This window comes from Phoxinus phoxinus, assembly GCF_949152265.1.
Source record: "Phoxinus phoxinus genome assembly, chromosome: 3".
Classification (NCBI taxonomy): domain Eukaryota; kingdom Metazoa; phylum Chordata; class Actinopteri; order Cypriniformes; family Leuciscidae; genus Phoxinus; species Phoxinus phoxinus.
In genome coordinates this window covers 17,197,703-17,221,575 of record NC_136878.1, presented here as the reverse complement: position 1 = coordinate 17,221,575, position 23,873 = coordinate 17,197,703, and the positions used below count along the sequence as shown (strand labels likewise).

The 23,873-nt window shown below is 37.3% G+C and overlaps 1 protein-coding gene across 1 annotated transcript in view; it reads left to right on the top strand.

Annotated features, from left to right (window-relative positions):
• The window catches only part of niban2b (niban apoptosis regulator 2b), a 31,276-nt gene extending 7,424 nt beyond the window's left edge, over positions 1-23,852 (top strand). The window contains exons 2-14 of the mRNA XM_079606188.1: positions 3,396-3,526; positions 4,023-4,151; positions 6,133-6,238; positions 6,769-6,936; positions 13,968-14,083; positions 15,602-15,706; positions 16,239-16,401; positions 17,289-17,476; positions 18,098-18,253; positions 19,075-19,188; positions 19,276-19,383; positions 19,467-19,578; positions 21,531-23,852. Coding sequence (XP_079462314.1) covers positions 3,396-3,526; positions 4,023-4,151; positions 6,133-6,238; positions 6,769-6,936; positions 13,968-14,083; positions 15,602-15,706; positions 16,239-16,401; positions 17,289-17,476; positions 18,098-18,253; positions 19,075-19,188; positions 19,276-19,383; positions 19,467-19,578; positions 21,531-22,480 — 2,546 coding nt within the window. The 3' untranslated portion in view covers positions 22,481-23,852. The remainder of the gene's footprint in view (positions 1-3,395; positions 3,527-4,022; positions 4,152-6,132; positions 6,239-6,768; positions 6,937-13,967; positions 14,084-15,601; positions 15,707-16,238; positions 16,402-17,288; positions 17,477-18,097; positions 18,254-19,074; positions 19,189-19,275; positions 19,384-19,466; positions 19,579-21,530) is intronic.
• Positions 23,853-23,873: the final 21 nt, after the last annotated feature.

The following is a 23,873-nucleotide window of genomic DNA, read 5'->3' as shown; positions in this document are numbered from 1 at the left end:
CAAAAAACAGACACATGAGTGTAGCCAGCATTGCTTTAGAGGTGGCAGAAGCGGAAGGTCAGCTTGTCTGGGCTCAGACCATACACCGCACACCGCACACCGCAACATGTCAGTTTGCATGGCCGTCGTCCCAGAAGGAAGCCTCTTCTGAAGCTGGCTCACAAGAAAGCCCGCAAACAGTTTGCTGAAAGCAACCTGTCCAAGAGCTTGAATTACTGGAACCATGTCCTGTGGTCTGATGAGACTAAGATAAACTTGTTTGGCTCAGATGGTGTCCAGCATATGTGGCGACGCCCTGGTGAGGAGGACCAAGAAAATTGTGTCTTGCCTACAGTCAAGCATGGTGGTGGTGGTGGTAGCATCATGGTCTGGGGCTGCATGAGTGCTGCTGGTACTGGGGAGCTGAGCTTCACTGAGGGAAACATGGATTCCAACATGTACTGTGACATTCTAATGCAGAACATGATGCCCTCCCTTCAGAAACTGGGCCGAACGGCATGATATCGACCCCAAACACACCGCCAAGATGACAACTGCCTTGCCGAGGAAGGTGAAGCTGATGGAGTGGCCAAGTATGTCTCCAGACCTGAAACCTATTGAGCACATGTGGGGCATCCTCAAGCGGAAGGTGGAGAAGTGCCATGTGTCTAACATCCAGCAGCTCCGTGATGTCATAATGGAAGAATGGAAGAGAATCCCAGTAACAACCTGTGCAGCGCTGGTGAATTCCATGGCCAGGAGGATTAAGGCAATGCTAGATAACAATGGTGCTCACACAAAATATTGACACTTTGGACACCGTTTTGACATGTTCACTTAGGGTGTATTCACTTTTGTTGCCAGCTATTTTGACAATAATGGCTGTAGGCTATGTTATTTTCAGAAGATAATAAATATATACTGCTACAAGCGGCACATTGAGTATTCTAACATATATCCAAGTTTAATTTCTATAGTATTGTCCCTTGAGAAGATGTACTAAAATGTTTTCAGAAATGTGAGAGGTGAACTCACTTTTTGTGAGATACTGTAAGTCAAAATAAGCCTTTAATTGTATATAAAGCTTGTCACTCACAGCGCACAGGCAAAAGCGCGCTGTGAGACTTAAGATATGTTATGATTATGTCGTGAAAAAACAGCAAGGATACTGTCTAAACATTTTAATAATTTATTGATAATGTTTTCTATGTTTTCGGTAGCAGAGATTTAAGCGGTTGCTCAAGTTATATCTTATTTGTTTTCTTTTTTTTTACAAAGGCACAACATTTTCTTTTAATTGTTAGTTTAAAAAACTGTACAAAAATTAAAGGACAGTCTTGAATTATGTATTACTCTTACCGGTGTGACCAAGAATTACAGTATTTTAAGTTGTTTCCGATGTTGTCAGGAAAAAATGAAAGGTATCGCGCCGCCATGTCGCTCCATGTCAATTAACTTCAGCTTCCACACTCCAAACAAACACTTGGATATGTGACTAATAATAGCACACTTTTCTAGGATAACGTTAGAGCGAGCAGCCATGTAGAGTTACTTGCATGTTTCAAATGATAAGCCATATTTGAGGTCAATGGATGATAGGTGAACGTTTGGATTTCCAGCCTAACATACTGCAATTACCACAAGGACCCACTTTTAACAATCTGTCCCCCACGGACTGCTATTTTTTTTTTTCTCGACTAATCCTTAGTTGACCAAAAATTGTATTAGTCGGTTAGTCGAATATGAGGGGGCAGACCTAATTACAATAATAATGAATGTAAACAACTTACAGAGCTCTTACTTTTACCACCTGACTGCAGATTAATTTCGGTGTTGATAGTATTGACATAGAAACGCATAAATCCGAGTCTGAGGACGTGAACGGCTCTGGGTAGAACGTCATGGGTTGTCATCTCGTAATTACGACATGGTGACATAGTGTGAACGCAGCATAAGCTTGTTGTTTTGGTTCAACTGTAAAAGATGGCTGCTGTTTGTTTGTGGCGCTCAGTGACTGTCTGTCTACAGCTGCATAGCCTCATGAAATGTGCAGAGGTATGGAAATAAGACAGAGACAGGTCTAACCGAATGTAATGATTGGACGAACATTTTTTTCGTCTTTTTGAGACTTCCACAGAATATATATGCACATGGTTTAATATTTAGACCACTTCTATTATTAATTGCTATTAGGATGTGAAGAGTTTCAACCAGTAGCCTATAACACAAACTGTTTATAAAACTAATTGCTTACCGAGTTGTCAATCATTTTATTTTAAGTTTTTGATGTCACTTCACTCCAAGGTTTCTTCTCCATCAGTCTTGTGCAAAATTCAGAATTTCAGAATTGCCCTCCATTCAATTCATGAATTGGAATTTGAATTGAATTGACTCTGCCACACTGGAAGTTGAATTTGAATTTGGATGACAGGAAGTGGAATTAAATTCATAGCAATTCAAGGAAATTCCAGTCACACAACAGAAAGAATGTGTTGAATCTCACATACATTCGGTGTTAGGAAGGTTACTTTGGAAATGTAATTGCTTACTGTTATAAGTTACCCATTATAAATGTGGTTTGGATTACTTTATTTGGTTTACTTTATCAATGCAAAGCAATTTCCTTTTTATTTGATTCGTAACTAATTGAATTACACATTTTACCTCAGTAATACAACTAAATACAATTACATTAATTTTGTTATTTAATAACATAATTTCTTACACGTAACTAGTCACTCCTCAACCCTGCATCAATTTTGTTCTAAAATATAGATGATCAAATTCTTGAAATAAATGACCCCTTCAATGTTGTTTAATTAGTTTTGTTCCAATGTTATTTTCATATCAAAGTAATAAAATAACACGAAATTTCAAACAAATATAATTAATAGAATATGTAATGCAATCATATCTGACCTATACTGTAAATCTTCATTGTTGAACACTTCACTTAAAATATGTATATGAATTTCTTTGAATTTTTATTGAATTGCAATTCTGCTTCCTTTAATTCAAATTTGAATTGTATTCAATATCCTGTTTTTGACATCAATTCAAATTCAATTCCAAGAATGGAATTGGAAATCAGGAGTCATTCTCAATTCAATTCTGAATTGTGCACAAGCCTGTTCTCCATATACATTCTTCCTATGAAAAAAAACTAACCGGGTTTACTTTTTAGCTACTCATGACGCAAACATTTCATGTCGATGTGCCTTTTGTAGAGAAAGTGTTGGTTAAGCAGTTATGTTATGCTTTCATATATTTGACAACTGTTTTGTTGATAGTTGCATATATACCAGTTTATTTGTGAGTCCATTATTGTTTAATAAATAAAAACATTAGGTCTAATGTACCTGTAATATAACAATGTAGCCTATGTTCATTTCTTGTGTGCGTGTATCTTTTTTTAGCACGGACAGGGGAGCTGATGGGAGATTTTGGTCGGCTATATGAACAGCAGTATGCAGTCGCTCTCTTTAACCAGATGCGCTATGACGTAGAGGGTGGAGGAGGCCCTCAGCCTCAGCTCCTGCACAGGAAGGTAAAGCTCTGCCTTTTTCTATTCCTCTTTTTTTTGCTATGTTTGTCTTTTTCTTCCCCCCCCCCTTTTTTTTTTGCTATGTTTGTCTTTTTCTCTCTCTTTTTTTGAGAAGCAAGTGAAACAATTAAAATCAGGTTAATTTCTCCCAGAACTGATGGTCTGTAATGTCACATAGCAAAGCGGAATTGGGGATAATTGCTCTGTTTGAACAAATGCAGACTTGTTTATTTGAAATGTGTAGTATTATCACAGTATGACCCTGTAAAGATGTGCAGTTTGCACACTTTTTATTCGTCAATCGGGGTGTGCGTGCGTGTACGTCTGTAGACATAGACACTGGGTGGGCAAAGTAAACATACATTAAGTACTTCCAGTCTTAACATCTCTCTACATAATGTATAATTATGTACTGGGTCCACACTCTCTTTCTCTCTCTCTCTCTGCTTTAACAGGACCTTGTTTGAACTGCACTTCAATTCTTGTGTTTTTTTCATAGGTGCCTCTTAAGAATAAGTCCATCTTTTCGGGGGCTTTGTTTCAGTATCTAGAAGAGAACAAAAAATGGAGGAATCGTTTTCTCTTTATTCCTGACTCCTATAACATCAACTATTATGATAACAAACAGGTAATGAGTTTAATGAAAACTCAACAAAATGAACTATATTTTATTAGTAATAGATTAATATTATCTGCCAGGTCACCTAAGAAATTTTTTGGCCAAATAATAAAAAAAAGACCTTGGCTGATAATCATGCATTTAATGTTTACATATATATATATATACAGTCATGGCCAAAATTGTTGGCACCCCTGGTAAATATGATCAAAACTGGCTGTAAAAAATAAATCTGCATTGTTTATCCTTTTGATCTTTCATTCAAAAAATTGCCAAAATTCTAACCTTTCATTGAAGCAAGAGAATTGAAAGTGGGGCTAAATCACATTATGAAATAAATGTTTTTCTCCAAAACACGTTGGCCACAATTATTGGCACCCTTTTATTAAATACTTTTTGCAACCTCCTTTTGCCAAGATAACAGCTCTGAGTTTTCTCCTATAATGCCTGATGAGTTTGGAGAACACCTGACAAGAGATCAGAGACCATTCCTCCACACAGAATCTCTCCAGATCCTTCAGATTCCCAGATCCATGTTGGTGCTTCTTCTCTTCAGTTCAGCCCACTCATTTTCTATAGGGTTCAGGCCAGGGACTGGGATGGCCATTGCAGATCTTGGTTTTGTGCTCAGTGACCCATTTTTTTTTGTATTTTGATATTTGTTTTTGGATCACTGTCCTGTTGGAAGATCCAAACATGGCCCGTTATAAGATTTCTAGCCCCGGCTGTTAGGTTTCGATTTTTTATCTGTTGGTATTTGATGATGCCATGTATCTGAACAAGATGTCCAGGACCTCTGGCAGAAAATTAGGCCCACAGCAGTAAAGATACAGCAGAGTATTTCATTTTACACATGGGGTACTTTTTTATCCCTGTGTGCACCAAACCCATCTTAAGTGTTTGCTGCCAAAAAAGCTATTTTTTTGTTTCATCTGACCATAGAACCCGTCCCGTTTGAAGTGCCAGTAGTGTCAGGTACTTTTCAAACGTTCTATGGACAGAGGAACCAAAAAAATAGCTTTTTTGGCAGCAAACACTTAAGATGGGTTTGGTGCACACAGGGATAAAAAAGTACCCCATGTGTAAAATGAAATACTCTGCTGTATCTTTACTGCTGTGGGCCTAGTTTTTTACCAGAGGTCCTGGACATCTTGTTCAGATACATGGCATCATGGATTGGATCAAATACCAACAGATAAAAAATCGAAACCTAACAGCCGGGGCTAGAAATCTTATAACGGGCCATGTTTGGATCTTCCAACAGGACAGTGATCCAAAAACAAATTGTCACTGAGCACAAAACCAAGATCTGCAATGGCCATCCCAGTCCCTGGCCTGAACCCTATAGAAAATGGGGTGTGAACTGAAGAGAAGAAGCACCAACATGGATCTGGAGAGATTCTGTATGGAGAAATGGTCTCTGATCTCTTGTCAGGTGTTCTCCAAACTCATCAGGCATTATAGGAGAAAACTCAGAGCTGTTATCTTGGCAAAAGGAGGTTGCAAAAAGTATTTAATAAAAGGGTGCCAATAATTGTGGCCAACGTGTTTTGGAGAAAAACAATTATTTCATAATGTGATTTAGCCCCACTTTCAATTCTCTTGCTTCAATGAAAGGTTAGAATTTTGGCAATTTTTTGAATGAAAGATCAAAAGGATAAACAATGCAGATTTATTTTTTACAGCCAGTTTTGATCATATTTACCAGGGGTGCCAACAATTTTGGCCATGACTGTGTGTATATATATATATATATATATATATATATATAGTGTGTGTGTGTGTGTGTAAAGTACATGTTTGATGATTCCAGAAGTTTAACTAATTAAATAAATCGTTTTTATTTAAGATTAATGAATGACAAAATAAATATATTAATTAATTCATATATTATTCATTTATTTTGTCAAGTAAAAGCATTTATTCATTTGTTTGTTTAAATGAATTAATCTGCTGTCCTTATATACTTTATCTGTTTCTGTTGATTTAGGCCCATGACCGAGGGCTGCATCCTAAAGGCACCATTAACTGTGCTGGCTACAGGGTCTTGACCTCTATGGAGGAATATCTCGAGCTCCTTAACACCAGCCTACCAGGTCAGTCTAAAGGAGAGAGTGGAAAACGAGAAAGAAAGATGGGAAACCCTTAGGGAGGAATGAGAGTTCTTAAAGGAATGTTCCTAAAGGAAAGTTCTTGAAAGAAAGCTCTATAAAACTGTGCGAAAGTCACTGGCTTACTGGTTTTACTAGGGTCACATTGTCATGACAATGTAGTTGGAAGATTAGATAACTTTACATAGACAAGGTCCGTAAGCGATTCTGTCACACGAGACTCTTGTAAACACGTATAATGTTTAAGTCTCTGACATTTAAAACCATATGTGTTTATTACCCAGCCCTGTGTACTTGCACTAAGTATAACTAAAAATATATATATATTTATTTTATTGAACCTGCAGTCTGTATTTTAAATAAATGGAGAGTAATGTTGAGCCAGAAAAGGAGTGTGAAGAAATGCACTGTGATCTTTGTATGTTGTACAGCTGTGATCATGATGGCTGTAGAGATCTTCTCATCAGGCCATATTTAATAGAATATTATTGAATCATGCAACATGCGTTTTCCAGGTGTAAAAGCTAAAGTTGGCAGTTCTCCATTCCTGAAATGTGCGACGACGTTTCCCCTCATCCTCTGGCACCCTTATGCTCGCCACTACTATTTCTGTATGGTGACCGAGAAGGAGCAGCAGAAGTGGAACGCCGTCTTTCAAGACTGCGTCCGACACACCAACAATGGTGAGTCTTAACCCTGTTGTTAAAAGGGACCATACTAATTTCAAGTTTGAGACATCCAAGTTTCCACGTTCCCCTCTGTCACTTTAACACCGGACACGTATTCAAGGCATGACTCTTTCATTACGGTTATTGCTATTCTTTTGTTTGTTAGAATAAGCTGTATTCAAACTTGCTAGATTAACTGATGAGTTATTTCATTAATCGCCTCTTTTAGACATTCTTTTATCAAAAAGGAAACTCGAGCGGAACGTTTGGCAAGGTTGAATGTATTCATTTGGCCTGTTTGATAATAGAAAGAATTTAACCGCTCAAGGCTGTAAAAAGAGTCAGATGAGATCATAGGGAAAGCTGGAGATGTGCTGCTGCCATCATTCATTCCCTGTGTGTGAGCGCTCTATGACTGTTTATTCTGCAGAGCTTCTGTAACTTTATATAAATAGAAGAAATTCTAGTATTCTCTTCTAAATTCTATAGTCTCTTTCTATGTTTTGTATTTGCCAATTAAATGATAAGCCCATTTATTTGTTGTATAATTATAGTTCGTCAATTCCCAGACAAACATTTCGGTTATATTTCTAGACTATATGCTTGCATTTAAGTTTACAAATCTTTCTCAAGAATTTGCTTGTGTAAATCTAGTTACACCATGCCTAAGGCTACTCGAAGGTTCATTGTTACTGAGAGTTTCCCTCTGATGTCACTGTCAGATAACTTGATATCCTGTTTGTCAAGCCACTAAAAACAAGTGTATACTTGTCTATTTAACGGATATGTTAAGATTGTTAAACTTATTGAGGTTACGGTATGTCAACTGGTTGGTGGGCCCTTGATATGGTTTTGCACTGATAAAAATATCCTGTTAAATTCAACGTAAAAAATTCTATAACAACGTTCCTGTTATTGTGGGATGGCATATTTGTGCCTGTAAATTTACAATTTATAACCATACATTTAATTTACTGATATAATTTTAATTTACCAAGCTGCTTGAACTACAAAAATCTGCCTTTTAGCTTAAAATGTACTGATAACCACCATAATAATACAGGTGGTACAAAGCCACACGATGACGAGTTCATTGGAAATGGCCTTTTCATAAAACATGACCAATAGGGCCCCATCAGGGAAAATACATGATGTGTCACACACACACACACACACACACGTTGTACGTATTGTTTTGTAGATGTTGGTTCGTGAGGTTCTCTGTGTGTCATAGGACGTCTCATGATAGCTTCTTCGTCTACTAGAGCTGTTTTCTCTCTGCTGTAGTCCAGATTCCAGAGTGGTCACAGCTGGGGCTGTCAACCCATAATTCAGTTTGGATGGGAGGCTGCCGAGAGGGGAATGCACACTTGCGGCGAGGGCAGTAATGTCCCCTGGGGTATTAAGGCGGCCATCTAAAAGTGTGTGTGCGTTAGAGTTAGCCAAATCCCTGCTGCGTGTAGTATGTTCTGAATGCAAGCACATCTGCAGAGCCCCTTTTTCCCAAATAAGGGCTGGTTCAGTTCTGGTTAAGTTCTCTATTCATTAGTCCGTTTACGATGTTCTCTGACATATTTAAAATATGTTAGACTCTGTAATGTTCTATTCTCACTGATTGGTAAGAAGGTTAGATATTAGTGGAGACTCTTCTTTTAGAGTGGTGACATTGACCATTTTGACATCACATAATAAAGAGGAATCTGTTTCTCTCTCTCTCTCTCTCTCACGCGCTCTCTCGCGCACTCTCTCTCTGTCTCTCTATCACAGATACTAATAGGAGTGGATAAGTGGTTTTATTTTTTGGCTTTTGATGAAGCATAAACCGTAGTGCTTAATTTCTGGAATTTATCTAAACACAGATACTGAACTGTTTAAGCAGTATTGATTGCAGAACAAATGTTCTTTGTATGTACCTGGCCCCTGCAGTTTAAGGCAAACTCTCCAGAAGGAGTGTAGGTTTGAATCACGTAATGGGCTATTCATAATTTGACCACTGATGTAATTACCTTTCCCTTTTACCTGTCAAAATCATACATTCATTATGTAAGTACTGTAATTATGTTAAGTACTGTCCTGGTACAGTCATTATTTTGTGAGCTTGTTGTGAGTGGCAGCTTTTCCTCCAATCCTTTTGAGCATTGCTGCTGTAAAATCTACTTTGCCACAGCAAAAGTAATGTTAAGTTAACCTGAGTTGCCAATGTGAGTTTGCAGTCCAAATTTAATGTGAAGAGATGATAAAGACAGTACCTTGAAATTATGATAGGAATCAGCTTTCTAAATGGTCGGATTCATAATAAAAAGACTCCGTATGAGCCAGATCTTTTTAGTGAATCAAAAACATTCAGCGCAGCCAGTGTTGTCCGATTCACGAACAAATTACTCTAAATTCAGAAACTCATGAGTTACTTTGAATCAGGTTTGAATCAGTCTGCCGAATCATTCATTCGATTAACTCCCTGAACTAAAAATGATTATTAGTTTCTGTGATGCCTGTCTTGAAGCAAAGCAAGCTTTGGGTAGCCTTCTCAAAATGTTTAAAGTTTAAATCCGTATCATTGACTGATTAACCATGACACCATGATGTAAAAGATGCATTTGCATTAAAACATTTGGGTTATTAGAAAATGTTTCTTAATCAAAACACGGGTTTCTTTTAATTTTATTTGCATTACTTGCATACTGTTGTCCTACTGTTAGTTTAATTGCTTCTATTGCTGTCATTTGTAAGTCGCTTTGGATAAAAGTGTCAGCTAAATGAATAAATGTAAATGTCTTTGATATGGTCGTGGTAAGCATTGTGTTGGTTCAAATTGCACTTCACTAGCTCTCTATTAAGAGCTAAATGTGATGTTTAACTCCAATTTATTAAGTTGCTTGTAACAGCTTATCTGTGTCCCAAAAGGTGGCAGGACTCTAGGATCCAGGAACATGCAGTGCTCCAACAGGACAGTGTTATTCTGTGAATGAATGCCCAGAGGAGTAAACCTATAAGCGTGCATGAACAGAGTTAGATCAGGGCTGGATCCTGACAAGTCTTCGCTTGTTTTTGGAAGTGTGTCAATTAGACTGCTTAATCTTAAGGCTGTCAAAGCAATGCATCCTTCTACCATACTTTACTAGACGTTAGGGTTGGGTATCGTTTGGGTTTTTCAAACGATACGGGTGCCAAATCGATATTTTTAAAACGGTGCCTACACGGTGCCTGAACCGATACTTAAAAAATAAAAAAGAGCCACAAAACGATGGTAAATGAATTTTGAATATATTATTACATTTTAAGAATTTTTTATTTGAAGTTTACTTAGGCCCAATCCCAATTCTACCCCTTTCCCCTTCGTCTACCCCTAACCATTCGCCTTCCCCTTGACCCTTGAAACAGTGGCAAGGCGTAGGGGTGAAAATATTCCCCTAAGAAATGGGACACCACTACTACACCGTTACACGTCATTATACGTCGTCGCCTACGTCACAGGAGATGTGCCGATGTTTATCACAAACTTTCAAGATACACAGGACTTGTTTTCTGTGGTGTTGTATTAACACGTTGGAGGTACAGACCTATGTTTGTCCTATTTTGACCTATTTATTTATTTACTGTGTGAAATACGACATTGTGTGGCGTTCATGTGCGTTCAACTCATAAATACGATCTTTACGAGATGACTTGAACGCACCAATAGCTTGTGTGCTTTGTTCGGGGGAGAGGAGGTTTTTTTTTTTTTACAAACGTTTCTTTGAAGGAACTGACTGTAAATATGAACACAAGATTGAATGTAACATAAAGCAAATCATTATTTGTCGTTAAAATACTTATTAAAGCCAACAATTCTTACAACAATGCAGTGACACTTCTCATACCCCTTCGTTGTGGTCCCGAAAAATCTTCGTTTGAAGGGCTATCTGGCCCTTCCCCCTAGCCCTTCCCCTCCAACCAAAAGAGAATCGAGACAGCCCTACCCCTTCACGTGCACGCGCAAAACAGAAGGGAAGGGGAAAGTGAAGGGGTAAGGGGTAGAATTGGTATATCAATATAAGTAAATGCACAACACAACAAATGTATATAACAAATTCAAAATAAAATCTAAGCCACCTAACCCATCTACAATCTGACACTAATTAAGTTACAGTACCAATAATTGCAAAGTTGTTGGTATTCTTGGTATGCTACAAACCAGCTTCGAGTTTTAGCAATTCTTTTGCAGAAATATGACCACATTTGCCTTCTCTGCCAAAATACGACACTTTTTGCATGTCCTGCACAACGTGATCGTTATTTTAGAACGCATCACCTTATTATTTCCATGGCGACGCATCATGCTTCTCATGTGAGCAGCCACAATAGTGCTGTATGACCGATGTATCGCTTTTATTTCCTTTTTTAATCAAAAATATTCACAAACTTGTTAACTATCATGACCTATCATGAACTATCATGAACTATCTGATATTCGGATTTTCAAATATGCGCAAGTGAATGTGTTCTATCATTTAAAACCCTTTATAATGATCATGTTAGTTGATCTATAATGCGTGATGGCCGCCGCCATGTTAGTTTGCGCCGCAGTTCAATCTGTTCTGTTCTGTTCAGTTCATCGGATCTGTCGGATTTACAACGCGTCAATTCATCCTCTTCTCCCGAAATAAATGAAAGTGAACTGGGAAAATAAATAAATGAAAGTGAAATGGGAAAGATTAAACTATAATGGTTAACTATAAAATTTGTATATGAAATGAATAAAACATGGAGTCAAATTAGAATTGAAAGTATTATTATTGCGCTTAGTACTTATGTGCATTTAAATGCCTGAAAGCTAAAATAAACATTATGTCGTTGAAAACACTGAATCTTTGTGAGATGTGACAAGTGTTTCCTTTAATCCTCTCTTGTCTGGCTTATGCTACTCTGAGCAATGCCTGAAGTTTGTATTTTGAGCACTTCTTGCGTTGGTTTTGCCTCTTCACGATGACTCGTTTGCTGTAGTCCTCAGTTGTAAGTCGCTTAGGATAAAAGCGTCTGCTAAATGACTACCGGTAAATGTAAAAATGACTAAATGATAGTGTGATGTACTGAATATTTCAATTGACAGCTCAGGCATTTAAGTGGCACCGAAATCTAGGTTCTGATTCGGTCCGAGTACATACCGGTTACATAGGTACGGTTTCGGTACCCAACCCTAGACGTTGCTGCAACTATACTGGCTTGTTGACTTCTGTGAGCCCGTGCTGTCATGAGCAATCTGTTTGGACTGGCGAGCCAGTAAAGTCTGGTATGCGACGGCAATTAATTGAACCATTCTGTCCTTCTTGTTCTTCTGATCTTCCCTGTGTGATTTTTGGCTTGGGCGAGGGAGGCTTTAATGTCTAAAAAGGAGCAATGCAGCCTCTGGGGCAGGTCACAAATCTTACTTTGCTGTAAATTGTGTTATTTATGGTCATGAGGTGGCCTACATGAAGCAGCTAGACTCACATCCCACTAAGCTTAAGGGGATATGGAATAAGTTTTATTCAAAGTTTTATTTTGAATAAAACTAACTTTTATACATTAAAGAATGGGATTTTCTGCATCTATGGTTTAAAAATGTTTCCCAACTAGGGTTCCCCCAGTTCATCTCAGCCATTTCCACCACTGTATATGGTACATGTCAGTCTTGGGAAAGGTTTTATTGGGCAACTGAACAGGTTTACAGGCATGTTAATGAATTGAGTCCAGGTGGTTTAAAACCTCTCCAGTGTCCAGACACAAAGTTGCTCTTTGAAAAGCCTATTGAATGTCATCGTAAAGGCCTTCATGACAACTTGACAGAAACTACACAAATATGAAGAAATAGTCAGAATAATTAGAATTTTTGAACACTTAAACACAAGTATTTACACAGTTACATGATGACTGAAAGGGATAAAAATGTGAAACCTCAAAGTTTGAACTTGGTGTTATCTGAACCAAGTGTCCTGTTGTGCAAGGTATTTACCAGCTCATTGGTGTCATTAGGGAATGGTGTGTAAAGATGATTTTTTTTTTCTCACCAACGATCCTCATTTTTCTCTCATTGTACTTTGATCACCTGGTGTTTTTGGACTTAGGATCAGTTGTTTTCGTGGTGACCACGCCAGAATTAGTGACCCGTAATGCTTGTTCTGTTTTTGCGTAACACCTCTCAGGTTCTCCCCACGTGTTAAATATGATTGCCCATGTGTGGATTATTTTATATATATATATATATATATATATATATATATATATATATATCCTGAAAAAGCAGCTTATCTTTTTATTTTTGCATAACTGTCTTCACGTTCAAAAATATTCTTGACTGTATGCATTTTTTTCTAAATAAGATCATCTAAATAAACTCTTCTCTTGTTTTTGCATAAAAAAAATCTCCGCCTCTTCCCACGTGTTCATAAATGCGCTTGCCCATGTGTGCATGTACTCACAAAGGCATCAAGCTGTGCTGATGTGGAGTGCTGTACTTCCTGTCTGTTCTCCTCCAGCCCCCCACACCCAGCCTGCTTGAACTTCCTGTCTTTGTAAGGGTTCAGGCACTCGCGCTCGCATACTGTATCTACAGGAGGCTTTTGCCATATGTGGACTTTTAGAGTGTCATCATAACTGACAGGCTATAGATTTGAACAGCAGCTTGTCAAACTGTCTCAACAACCATGTCAGATTCATACTGTACTTCAGCTAGATCAGTCTCCTATGACTCGTCTGTATACTGTGGTAACTAATAACTATAGCATTGTTTAGGGAACTACCATGGTAACAGATGAGGCAATGTTTCCTGTTGACCACGGTGACCAAAGCAGATTGAAGTCTGTGGTTTGATGGGAAATCTGATTGTGAGACATATAAATATGACGCTTCTTTCATTGTGCGTCACCCCTTCTTTTCACTTCTCTAAATGGAGAGGAACTGTACCATGTTGTTGTTATTATGTCATTTTATTTAGAATGTAATGTTTATAGTGTTTAATTCTTAATATATCCAAGAAAATTACAAAAAATAAATTGAGTATGATGATGATGATGATGATCTCTTCTCAGGACTGCCTGAAGAATGTAAAGTTCAGACCCCGGCATTCACAGACGCAGTGCGACTTTACCGGCAGGCCCATGGTCATTATGGGACCTGGGACATGATGTGTGGGACGCCTCCACAGGTAAAACACACATGTACCGGTAGGCTACTTGTATGTATCCTAGGCAGCTCTTGCAAGATTATTTTTTATTCTAGAACAGGAGTTCTCAAACTATTTTCTTTGGAGATATTTGAATTTATTTATTTTTAAGTAAAAAAAAAAAATGTTTTGGCTTATTTTAAACACAGCTGAATCCAGCAGTGCACACATGCATGCTAACCAGTTACCAGCATATTCAGAGCATGTCTTAAACAATGTGCTAAAAAAAATCTAGTTATGCGGTGATCTTACATCAAGGTTGGGAACAGTAGTAGTGTAAATCTCTCTTCTTTTTTTGAGTGAAAAAAGGCATTTAGGTAGGTGGAAAACGTCACACAGTTATTGTTTGGGCCATAATAGAATAGCATGAAGGTCAGAGCTAAATTGATTCACAGGATGTGAACCATTTCAAATTGGAGTCCCTGTAGAATACTTTTTGTGTAGCATCAGAGAAAAGAGGATGGTAGGGTGGGGTTTATAATAAGTATCTTATCAGCTCTACTTTATAAAATATTGAAAATAGATATAGATAAATATTGAAAATAGATATTCATATTAAAAAGAGAAAAAAAGTACATTAATTCTGCATTAACATTTATACAGACAACACTGACCGATTAAGTGAAGAAATATAATATAAACAATGTTGAAGGAATAGGCAGGGAGATCTTTTGTCATTGTGAATTGGAACACTCTGTAACATGAATTTAATTATTTTTAATTAATATTTATATTAGCCAGCTCTATCATATAATCTGATAAAGAAATATATTGAAAGTATAAAGCTAAACATTTAGCATGTCATTGTTTAGCATGTGATCCTCCTGGCAGCAACACCGTTATATATATATATATATATATATATATATATATATATATATATATATATATATATATATATATATATATATATATATATATATATATATATATATATATATATATATTTTTTTTTTTTTTTTTTTTTTTTAAACGGCATTGTTTTCTCTTTTGAGCGAGTAAAAAAAAAAAAAAAAAGAAGAACAAAAAAGATATATATCATGTGAAAGGTGGAGGAGTGTGGCCTCCAGTAACTTGACTCTAGATTTGTAGGGAACAGATTAGCCATGTTCACAATATTTCTATCTGAATAATAGAGATTAAGCCTACACATGTTTATTTTTCTTGTAAGGCGGTAACAAAAGTCCTCTAGGTTTTTGGGGGAAGTCACAATAAAAGGTTTAATGGTATATGATCAGTGCCCAGACCAGTCTGACAGTAGTACATTTGTATTGTGCTTCAGACAAGCCAGGTTTCCTTGTATGTATCAAGAATATAATGGGAATGAGTTAAGGTAGCCTCCAGGCCTACTGTATATGATCCGGATCTGTCACTCAAACACACGTACTGTTGACATTATACATTTCCAGGAATTACTTTTATGCTGGTTTTCAAGAAATGCACGTTAAAGTGTTGTTCCATTTTCACACCCATTCAGTTGTTTTCCGATCATATTCTCAGATCCTCGCCAACTTAGTCATGGAGACCCTCCTTCCTGAGATGAGAGACCTCATCACCCCCAAACTGAAGGGCAAGATGCATGAGAGACAGAGGAGTTGGATGTTGGTACGTCATTAATTTGAGATAAAAACCTTTATATATATATATATATATATATATATATATATATATATATATACATTCATTTAATTATTTCAAGTAAATAAATGTTATTTTACAGTAAAAGTATGATACTAGGATTTACCTCTAATTGTGTTCTCAATGCTAATAGGTAGACTTTGCATGAGATGCAACTTTTGTTTTATTGTATTATAGAGAATTATATGCGTGTCTTTGGCACCTCTGTGGCAGTAAACCCAGAAGCACTGTAAGGTATTTTTTAGGAGGATATATGGCCGGTTGCATAAACTGCTTAGACTAGTCTTACAAGTTAATCATCTCATTTTTTTTTTCTTCAAGACTGGTTGTAACTTTTTTTAATTCAGTTACCTAAAAGGTAGATTGGTCTAATTTAAATCTGAAAAGTAAGACTGTTACCCCTTGGTAAACATAGACTGTTTGTGCAACTGGCCCCTGTACTTTCTATTTTACAACAACCTGGATGTATTACAATGGCTTCTGTCTGATTTGTGGTCAGATATCAGATGCAGTGTACGGACTGGTTCAGAGTCAGGCTCAGGCACAATATGAAGCAGTAGTGCAGAGCTGTGAAGCAGGACGCCCCCCACTGGAAACCATCATCCGCACGGACATGGACCAGATCATCACTTCTAAAGAACATGTGACCAGCAAAATAAGAGGTAGCTTTAGTTGGTGATTTTATTATTTATTTATCTCTATCAAGTGAAACAAATAGGATACTTGTGACTTACCCGGAAATAAAACACCCTGATGTTTATCTGAGGAAAACTGACATCAGATCATATCAGGTTTCTGGTGATTAACTTTCAAGGAAATTTATTTAAAAGTGGTTGTGAAAGAAGGCAGATGACAAATGTCACATTTTTACAGCTTATAAATTAATGAGGATGTCGTACATCATGATTGTGTTCCTCTGAAAACACTTATGCATTTTTTTCTGCGTATCCTACTTTTTTATTTTTTTTATTAATATAAATATAATTTTTTTCTGTTTATATTCATATTTACGTAATCTAGCACTAACGTCGAGGGATAGTGATAGTTTATGGCAAAGGTTTAACCATTTAAAAACACAATGCCTTGAGGTTAGTTGTTGTGCACCTGAAAGGATAGCAGATTTTTTTAAGTAATATAATCATATTTATAGCTATAGTATATTTAACTACACACTATACTGTTGTTATCACTAAAGTCACTTTAACCTTTTTTCTTCCTCTCAGAAAAAGGAACACAACTAATATGTACATTTATTACTAATATGCAACATTTCGGGGTAAATAAGTTACAAATCTATATCTTTTGGAAGGGTACAGCTTTTGTACCTTTTTTTTTTTTTGGAGAGAGGATCACTACATTTGTTTTTGTTTTACTTTGGTTGTTTCTTCTCTCTCTTCTTTTTTGTAGTTTTAATGTTATAGTATTTATAATATCCATAACATGAAAATAACTATCAGCATATTGTATTGGCCAGAATGTTAATATCAGTGCATTCCTAACCTTTAATCATTATGCAATTGAATGCATTTTTTTTTCTGTTTGTCTGTAGCTCTTGTGCTGCCCAAGGCAGAGAAGCTTCTGAAGGTGAGCATCGAGCCGTACATCAGCTCAATCCTGGAAGCACTGATGGAGCCCACCAGCAGAGGCTTCTTCGAGGTGCGAGACTTGTTCTTCAGAGAGCTGGTGGACATGAGCAAGAACCTCCTCAATGATGGCAACAAGGAAAAACTCGGGGAGGTATAAAAGTTTAACTGGATTGTGTATTTTTTTTTTGTCCCCCTCCTGACACTGTTACGGAAGCTTGTTTCCGCAACGGAATAAAACCATTTAAAAGATAATTGCAACTTTTTATCTCACAATTCTGGTGTTTTTCTCTCAATTGTGAGATATAAACTCCCAATTGCTAGATTACATAAACTTACAATTGCGAGAACAAAAGTCAGAAATGTGAGTTTATATCCCGCAATTCTGACTATGTCCCGCAATTCTGACGACTTCTTCAGAATTGAAATATAAACTTGCAATTGTGAGTTATAATGTCCAATTCTAAGGGGGGGAAAAGATTTTGACTTTATAACTCACAATTGCGACTTTATATCTTGCAATTCTGACTTTATAATTCGATATTGTGAGTTTATATCATGCAATTCTGAAAAAAGTAGTCAGAATTGTGAAATGTAAACTCGAAATTACAAGAAAAAACAAAAAAAAAGTCAGAATTGTGATGTAAAAAGTCAAAATTACCTTTTATTCAGTGGCGGAAACGAGCTTCCGTAGGTTGTACTATCAATGCCAATAGGTTGCATGAGTCATGAAAAACATTTAACATCACTTAACTCTTTTTTCTCTGGTGTCCAGCACATGGAGAAGATCTCCATGCTAGCCTTCCATCCTGTAAAGATGCAGAGCTGCTATGAGATGATGGAGACTCTGAGTTTAGAGGGACTGCAGCAGCGCTTTGACGTTTCCAGCCCCTCCGTGTTTGTCCAGAGAGCCCAAATCCTAATGCGAGAGGTCAGTCATCTTTGAACCAAGAACAGCAGCAAACTCAGAAGAATTTCCTTTTATAAACAACCACCACTAATACTGGCAAGTACATGCAAATAACTCCGATATGTGGTATATATTTGTACTTTGCTAGTACCACACATCTGAGTTATTTGCATACATTTATGCAATCAAGATGGTTTGTTACACTGCAGCAGTTTTGAAGAAGTATACAAATGTCTCTGTTAGGGGGGGCTTTGTGCTTTTGTAGTCAAAACAAGCGGTTTGTGTGTGTCTATGTGCCACTTTGTGAGTTTGGTTTGCGGTTTAGTTGTGTATGAAACTGTATGCCCTGTATGTGCTGTTGTGGTAGAGATGTTAAACCTCATTTTGGTCACTAAATGACATAGCTACAGTTTTAAAGACTAGCATATGACTGCTGATTGTGAGCACAAGAACACCATTCATTAGCACTTTATATAAAAAAAATGTTTTGCTACATGGAGACAGAATATCAGAGCACAGGGAGTGGAGAAACAAGACTAAACTTGAATTGTGAATTATCAAAATAATGTTGATCCACCCTTTCTGTGTGGTGCCCCCTTGTGGCAATATGGATTAACATATATTAGTCGCTTATGAATCTCTGTTGTCCTTTTTGAAAAGTCATTTGTCTATGTCCATTTATTTTCATGATTCCATGGACTTTATAAACACAAAAAGAACGACTCAAAAAATATTGCCTAGTAATTTCTAGGAGACGCATGAAAATAATTAGTGGGGGAAATCTGGGCAAAATTTGTGTAGTGAATCCCAGCCTTAAGCGCATATCCATCTGTTTTATGCAGCAAATGGATGATGCGGTGTACACATTTGAGCAGCTCCTGCACCAGAGTTTGGAAGGCCAGGAAGGGGAGGATCTCTGTAAAAGTATCCAGCGCTGTCAGGATCGTGTCATCAAGGTGAAGTCCATCTACATATCTGCACATCATATCTTTTTTGAACCAGCAGGTCCTTATTTGATATTAATAAATGTGTACCATGCGTAGAAATTTGACTATGACAGCAGCACAGTTCGTAAGAAGTTCTTCAGAGAGGCTCTTCTGCAGATATTCATCCCTTACATGTTGAAACAGCTCTCCCCATCATGCTCTGCTGTAAGTCCTGTCTCTGTTAATGCAATAAATCTTCTTAAAATCTACAACTACTCAAAATAATACAAGTTATGTTTTTTTCGCAGGAACTCCCTCGTTTCCAGGAGCTCATTTTTGAGGATTTCTCTCGTTTCATTCTGGTGGAGAACATCTTTGAGGAAGTGGTGCTCCACACGGTGATGAAAGATATAATGATGGGTAAGACTTCTTTCAAAGAATGAGACCTTACAACCCAAAATATTGAAACGTTTAAAGTCGCGATGTAAAGGAAGTAGCAGCAAATGTTTTATTCCATATTGCGACGTACATCCAAGCAAAACTAGTAAGATTATTGAAAACGGGACTGGGTTCCATCCATTGGTTTTTGATTGGATGGAGGAAGATCTTAATGGGAGCTTGCAGTCGGGGACTAACCCTGTAAAGCCTGACATATGAAATGAGGAATGACAGTTGATTGAACCTTTAGACAAAATATTTTTAAAGGTGCAGTGTGTGATTTTTAGCGGCGTCTAGTGGTGAGATTTGCGAATTGCAAACAGTAACTTACGGCCTATCCCTCCCTTTTCAAACTCGAAGGATAAGCTACGGTACCGACGTAACCAGCAGCACATTTCTCCCCACATAGCAAACTCTGTAGCGCTGTTTTTTTTCTGTCGGCTACGGTAGAAACATGACGTCACAATATGTCGACCTTCATTTAAGGGGGTGCCCGCGCTTATGTAGATATAAATGACTCATTCTAAGGTAATAAAAACATAACGGTTCATTAAGTAAGGTCTTTATACACCACTGAAAACATAGTTATGGATCTTATATTGCATTTCTGTCAATAGATCCTTATAAATAATACACATTGCACCTTTAAAAGAAAGTTTGAATATGTGTTTTATGTTTTGTATCGTATTGTATATTGTAACATATAGTGAGAATAAGGAGCTCACACTCAAGGAAAAAAAACGCCTCAATTTTAGTCAGACCCAAACTGAGCAAAAATATGTATTTGGTTCAGTTGTTATTTATAAGCTATCATAATTTCATCTCATCTACTGGCCATATAATGTAAATGAATGAGAAAAGTATAGCAGACTGCTTGCATAAAGTCATACATATTAGTTGTCACTCCTATAACTCCCTGTAATATTTTGGTAAGATGTTTTATTATATTTAATATTTAAATGCTTAGTTTTATGATCAAAGCTCTGTTGTTTTCATTGCAATACAATGAACGTTCCTCATAAACCTGATGGATCATATTTGATGTTTACATTTTTACATGATTTCCCTAAATCATAAAAAAATATGATAATCAAGTAAACCTAAGTTTTCAAGTCAAGTAAACATTTATCTTGAAATATTACCAATGATCTTATATTATAAAGTTGCGTTTAATTCATAAAAACCTTTAGAATTACCTTTAGAAAAACCTTTAGATTTAAATGTTTAAATCTCTCTCTCGGACCTTTACCATGACTGTTCCCTGCTGGTGGAATGATCTGCCTAACTCAGCCAGAGTTGCTGAGTCCGTAGCCATTTTTAAGAAACTGCTGAAGACGCATCTTTTTCGGCAGCACTTGAGCACTTGATCCAGTACTACTAACACTTTCTTATCCATTCTAAAAAAAATTGCGTTGGATTGTACTGTGAAGGGTCATAGCACTTACATACTGTTGTCCTACTGCTAGTTTAATTGCTTCTATTGTTTCTCATTTGTAAGACGCTTTGGATAAAAGCGTCTGCTAAATGAATAAATGTAAATGTAGAAATGTCACAGCAAAAAGACACGTGTACCATGAAGGAATTATAATAAAAGGGCTTTTACTTAATAAAAAAGACTGAACTCTCAATCAAGAGTGCAGAAGGCATGTAGAAGATGATGTACATCGGGTTTTTCAGAAAGGTTTTGATCATGGTGATCATTTAGAGGCCTTCTGGAAAAGTCCAGCATACTGTACGTCACCATCAAACGATTCTACTAAAAATAAATAAAATGTGCACAGATGAATCATTCACAATAAGATCAATAAAATCCGTTTAGAAAAAAGATGGGCTGAATTTCCATTTCATATCCTCCTACCTAAGATCTCACAAACTTTCACATAGTACCTTTATGCAAACGTGTGGTCTTATCAACATTTCTTCTATGTTTCCAGCTGTGAAGGAAGCAGCCGTCCAGAGGAGACACAACCTGTACAGAGACAGCATCGTTTTGACCAACAGCGACCCTAACCTTCTCCTGCTGGGAGAGAACCCTCCTATCGACTGGGCTGAGGAGTATGGAGGAGGCCAAGAGGAAGTGGATGGAGAGAGCGCAGGAGATGGAGAGAGTGCAGGAGATCACGAGGCTCAGAAGAGGCGCAGAATGAAGCAGGTGGTCTCCATGATCCAGTTGGAAGGCGCCCCCTCAGTGCTGCCCAATGAGTCGTGCCTGGAAGTGCCCGGCGTGGAGAATATTCCAGAGGAGACGACAGAGGTACGTTCAGATGCCTCATTATCCCAAAAGTCAGAGAAGCAAGTCCCCAACGGAACCAAAGAGGATGTGAACAGAAATGCGGTTGAGGAGAAACCACCAACAAACAGAAGTACACTAAAAGAGGAAGAAAGCACAACAGAAAAGTCACTGCAGGAGACCGAGAGCAAGTCAGCCATAGACTGTGCCATACAGGAAATCAAGAACGCTGTACAGGAAGAGGAACATGAGCTCAGGACACAGAAAGCTGTAGAGTCATCATCCTCAAAAGAGGAATCTGCAGCTGAGGAGGAAGATTCCGCCCATAATTGCCAAGAAGAGGCACGACTAAACCAAGCAGACGCAAACAAAGATACACCTTCAAGCACAGAGCAGAAGCCTTTGGATTCACCAATAAGGGAAGTGGAAGTCATGTCGGCATCGGAACAACAGGAAAATCGCATTACGGCAAGCACTCAAGACTCCCACGTGGAAAAAACCATGGCTTCATCACAGCACGATGACAGCGGATTCCAGTTGGCCGCTAATGAAGCAGAAGGGGAGGAGCATCAGACGGCAAAGGAGGAGTGCAGTGACTCCGAAACGGGTGAGGACACTGGGAAGGGAGAAAGTGCACATATGGATCACCAGTGAAATATCTCATAACTCATAATGTTCATTTATTGCATTTGTTCCTGTAAACAGTGAGTAAATGTATCTCCCACTGCTCTTAAAAGACTTTTGAATGAGTGACAGGAGCTTTTTTTGTTGTTGTCTGTAAACACTTTTGTCTCACTACTTTTGACTGTATAGACATTTATTGTCTGTTTTAACATCCTTGTCTTTTTACGTGTGCACTGTCACATTTTTTTGCACTTAAACATCACTCTCAGAGCTGGGCTCGGTTATATAAACACATCTTAGGTCAAAATGTCTTCATCTTTCTGTTCATAAATATGATATCCACTTTGATTTAGAAATATCAGTTGCTATTTTAGTAGCTTTTCATTTCTGTGTGGTGCAGAATAACAGACTACAGAAGCATGATGCTTTGGATGCAGTGGAAATGTGTATTGTGCCTTATTTAAATTTGTCACATCTGATGCTTATTGCTTGATACAGTACCTGCCTTGCCATCATAAAGACACTATAAAGACACTGATTTAATTTTTTTCTTCATCATTTTGATGCAGAGGTCTGTTTTATGACACACTTGCTGGAACGCCAAACAAGCTGCTTCTAGTTTAAGTGTTGCTTACATTGGTGCAGCTGGTACAGTAAGCATTATTTTCTTAAACACTGCCATCATTTTTCATTATTTACAGAAGTGGCTGCATTGTTTTTTGTTTGTTTGTTTTTTTCTCTTTCTCTTTCATTTACCAGTTCAAACTAGAACAACTGACCATATAAGCCATTTTCCTTATGGTGCTTTTCCCTAATTGTTTTTTTGGTTTTTTTTCAAGCTTTTTTTTCTTGCATGTCAGTATCTTCTGAATCGCACATGCACTGTAGTATATTTAGATAATGCAGAGGATACTGCGTAAAGGTGGTGGGTCCTAGACTAGTGGAGATTTGTGTCATGTTATGATGCTTTGATTTCTGTACAGGTCACTTTTGAAAAGGGGAATCCAGGAAATGAGAACCATCCAATTCATATTCACATCAGTACAACGCCACTGAAACAAAGTTATTTTTAGTATTTGTATTTCAAATTGAAATGACAAGCAAATTATTGATGTGCAAAATGTGTTTTCTATAGTGTCTGACTCCGATATATCTGGACACAAAAGCTTCCTATTTTCTTTCTTGCTGTTTTTAAAGTACAGTTTTATCTATGAAATGTCAACTGCTTTCAATTTTTAATGACGCAATTGGATATTTTTATTTATTAGTTACAGCACGTGGTACTACAGTATACTGTATCTTAACTTTTTTTTGTATCCTGCACAAATCCTTTTTTGCTGTTTTTTTTTTGTTTTGTTTGATTCATTTGTTATCTTTTGGAAAATAAACAATAATTACATAATCACTGACAGTTTATATTTGT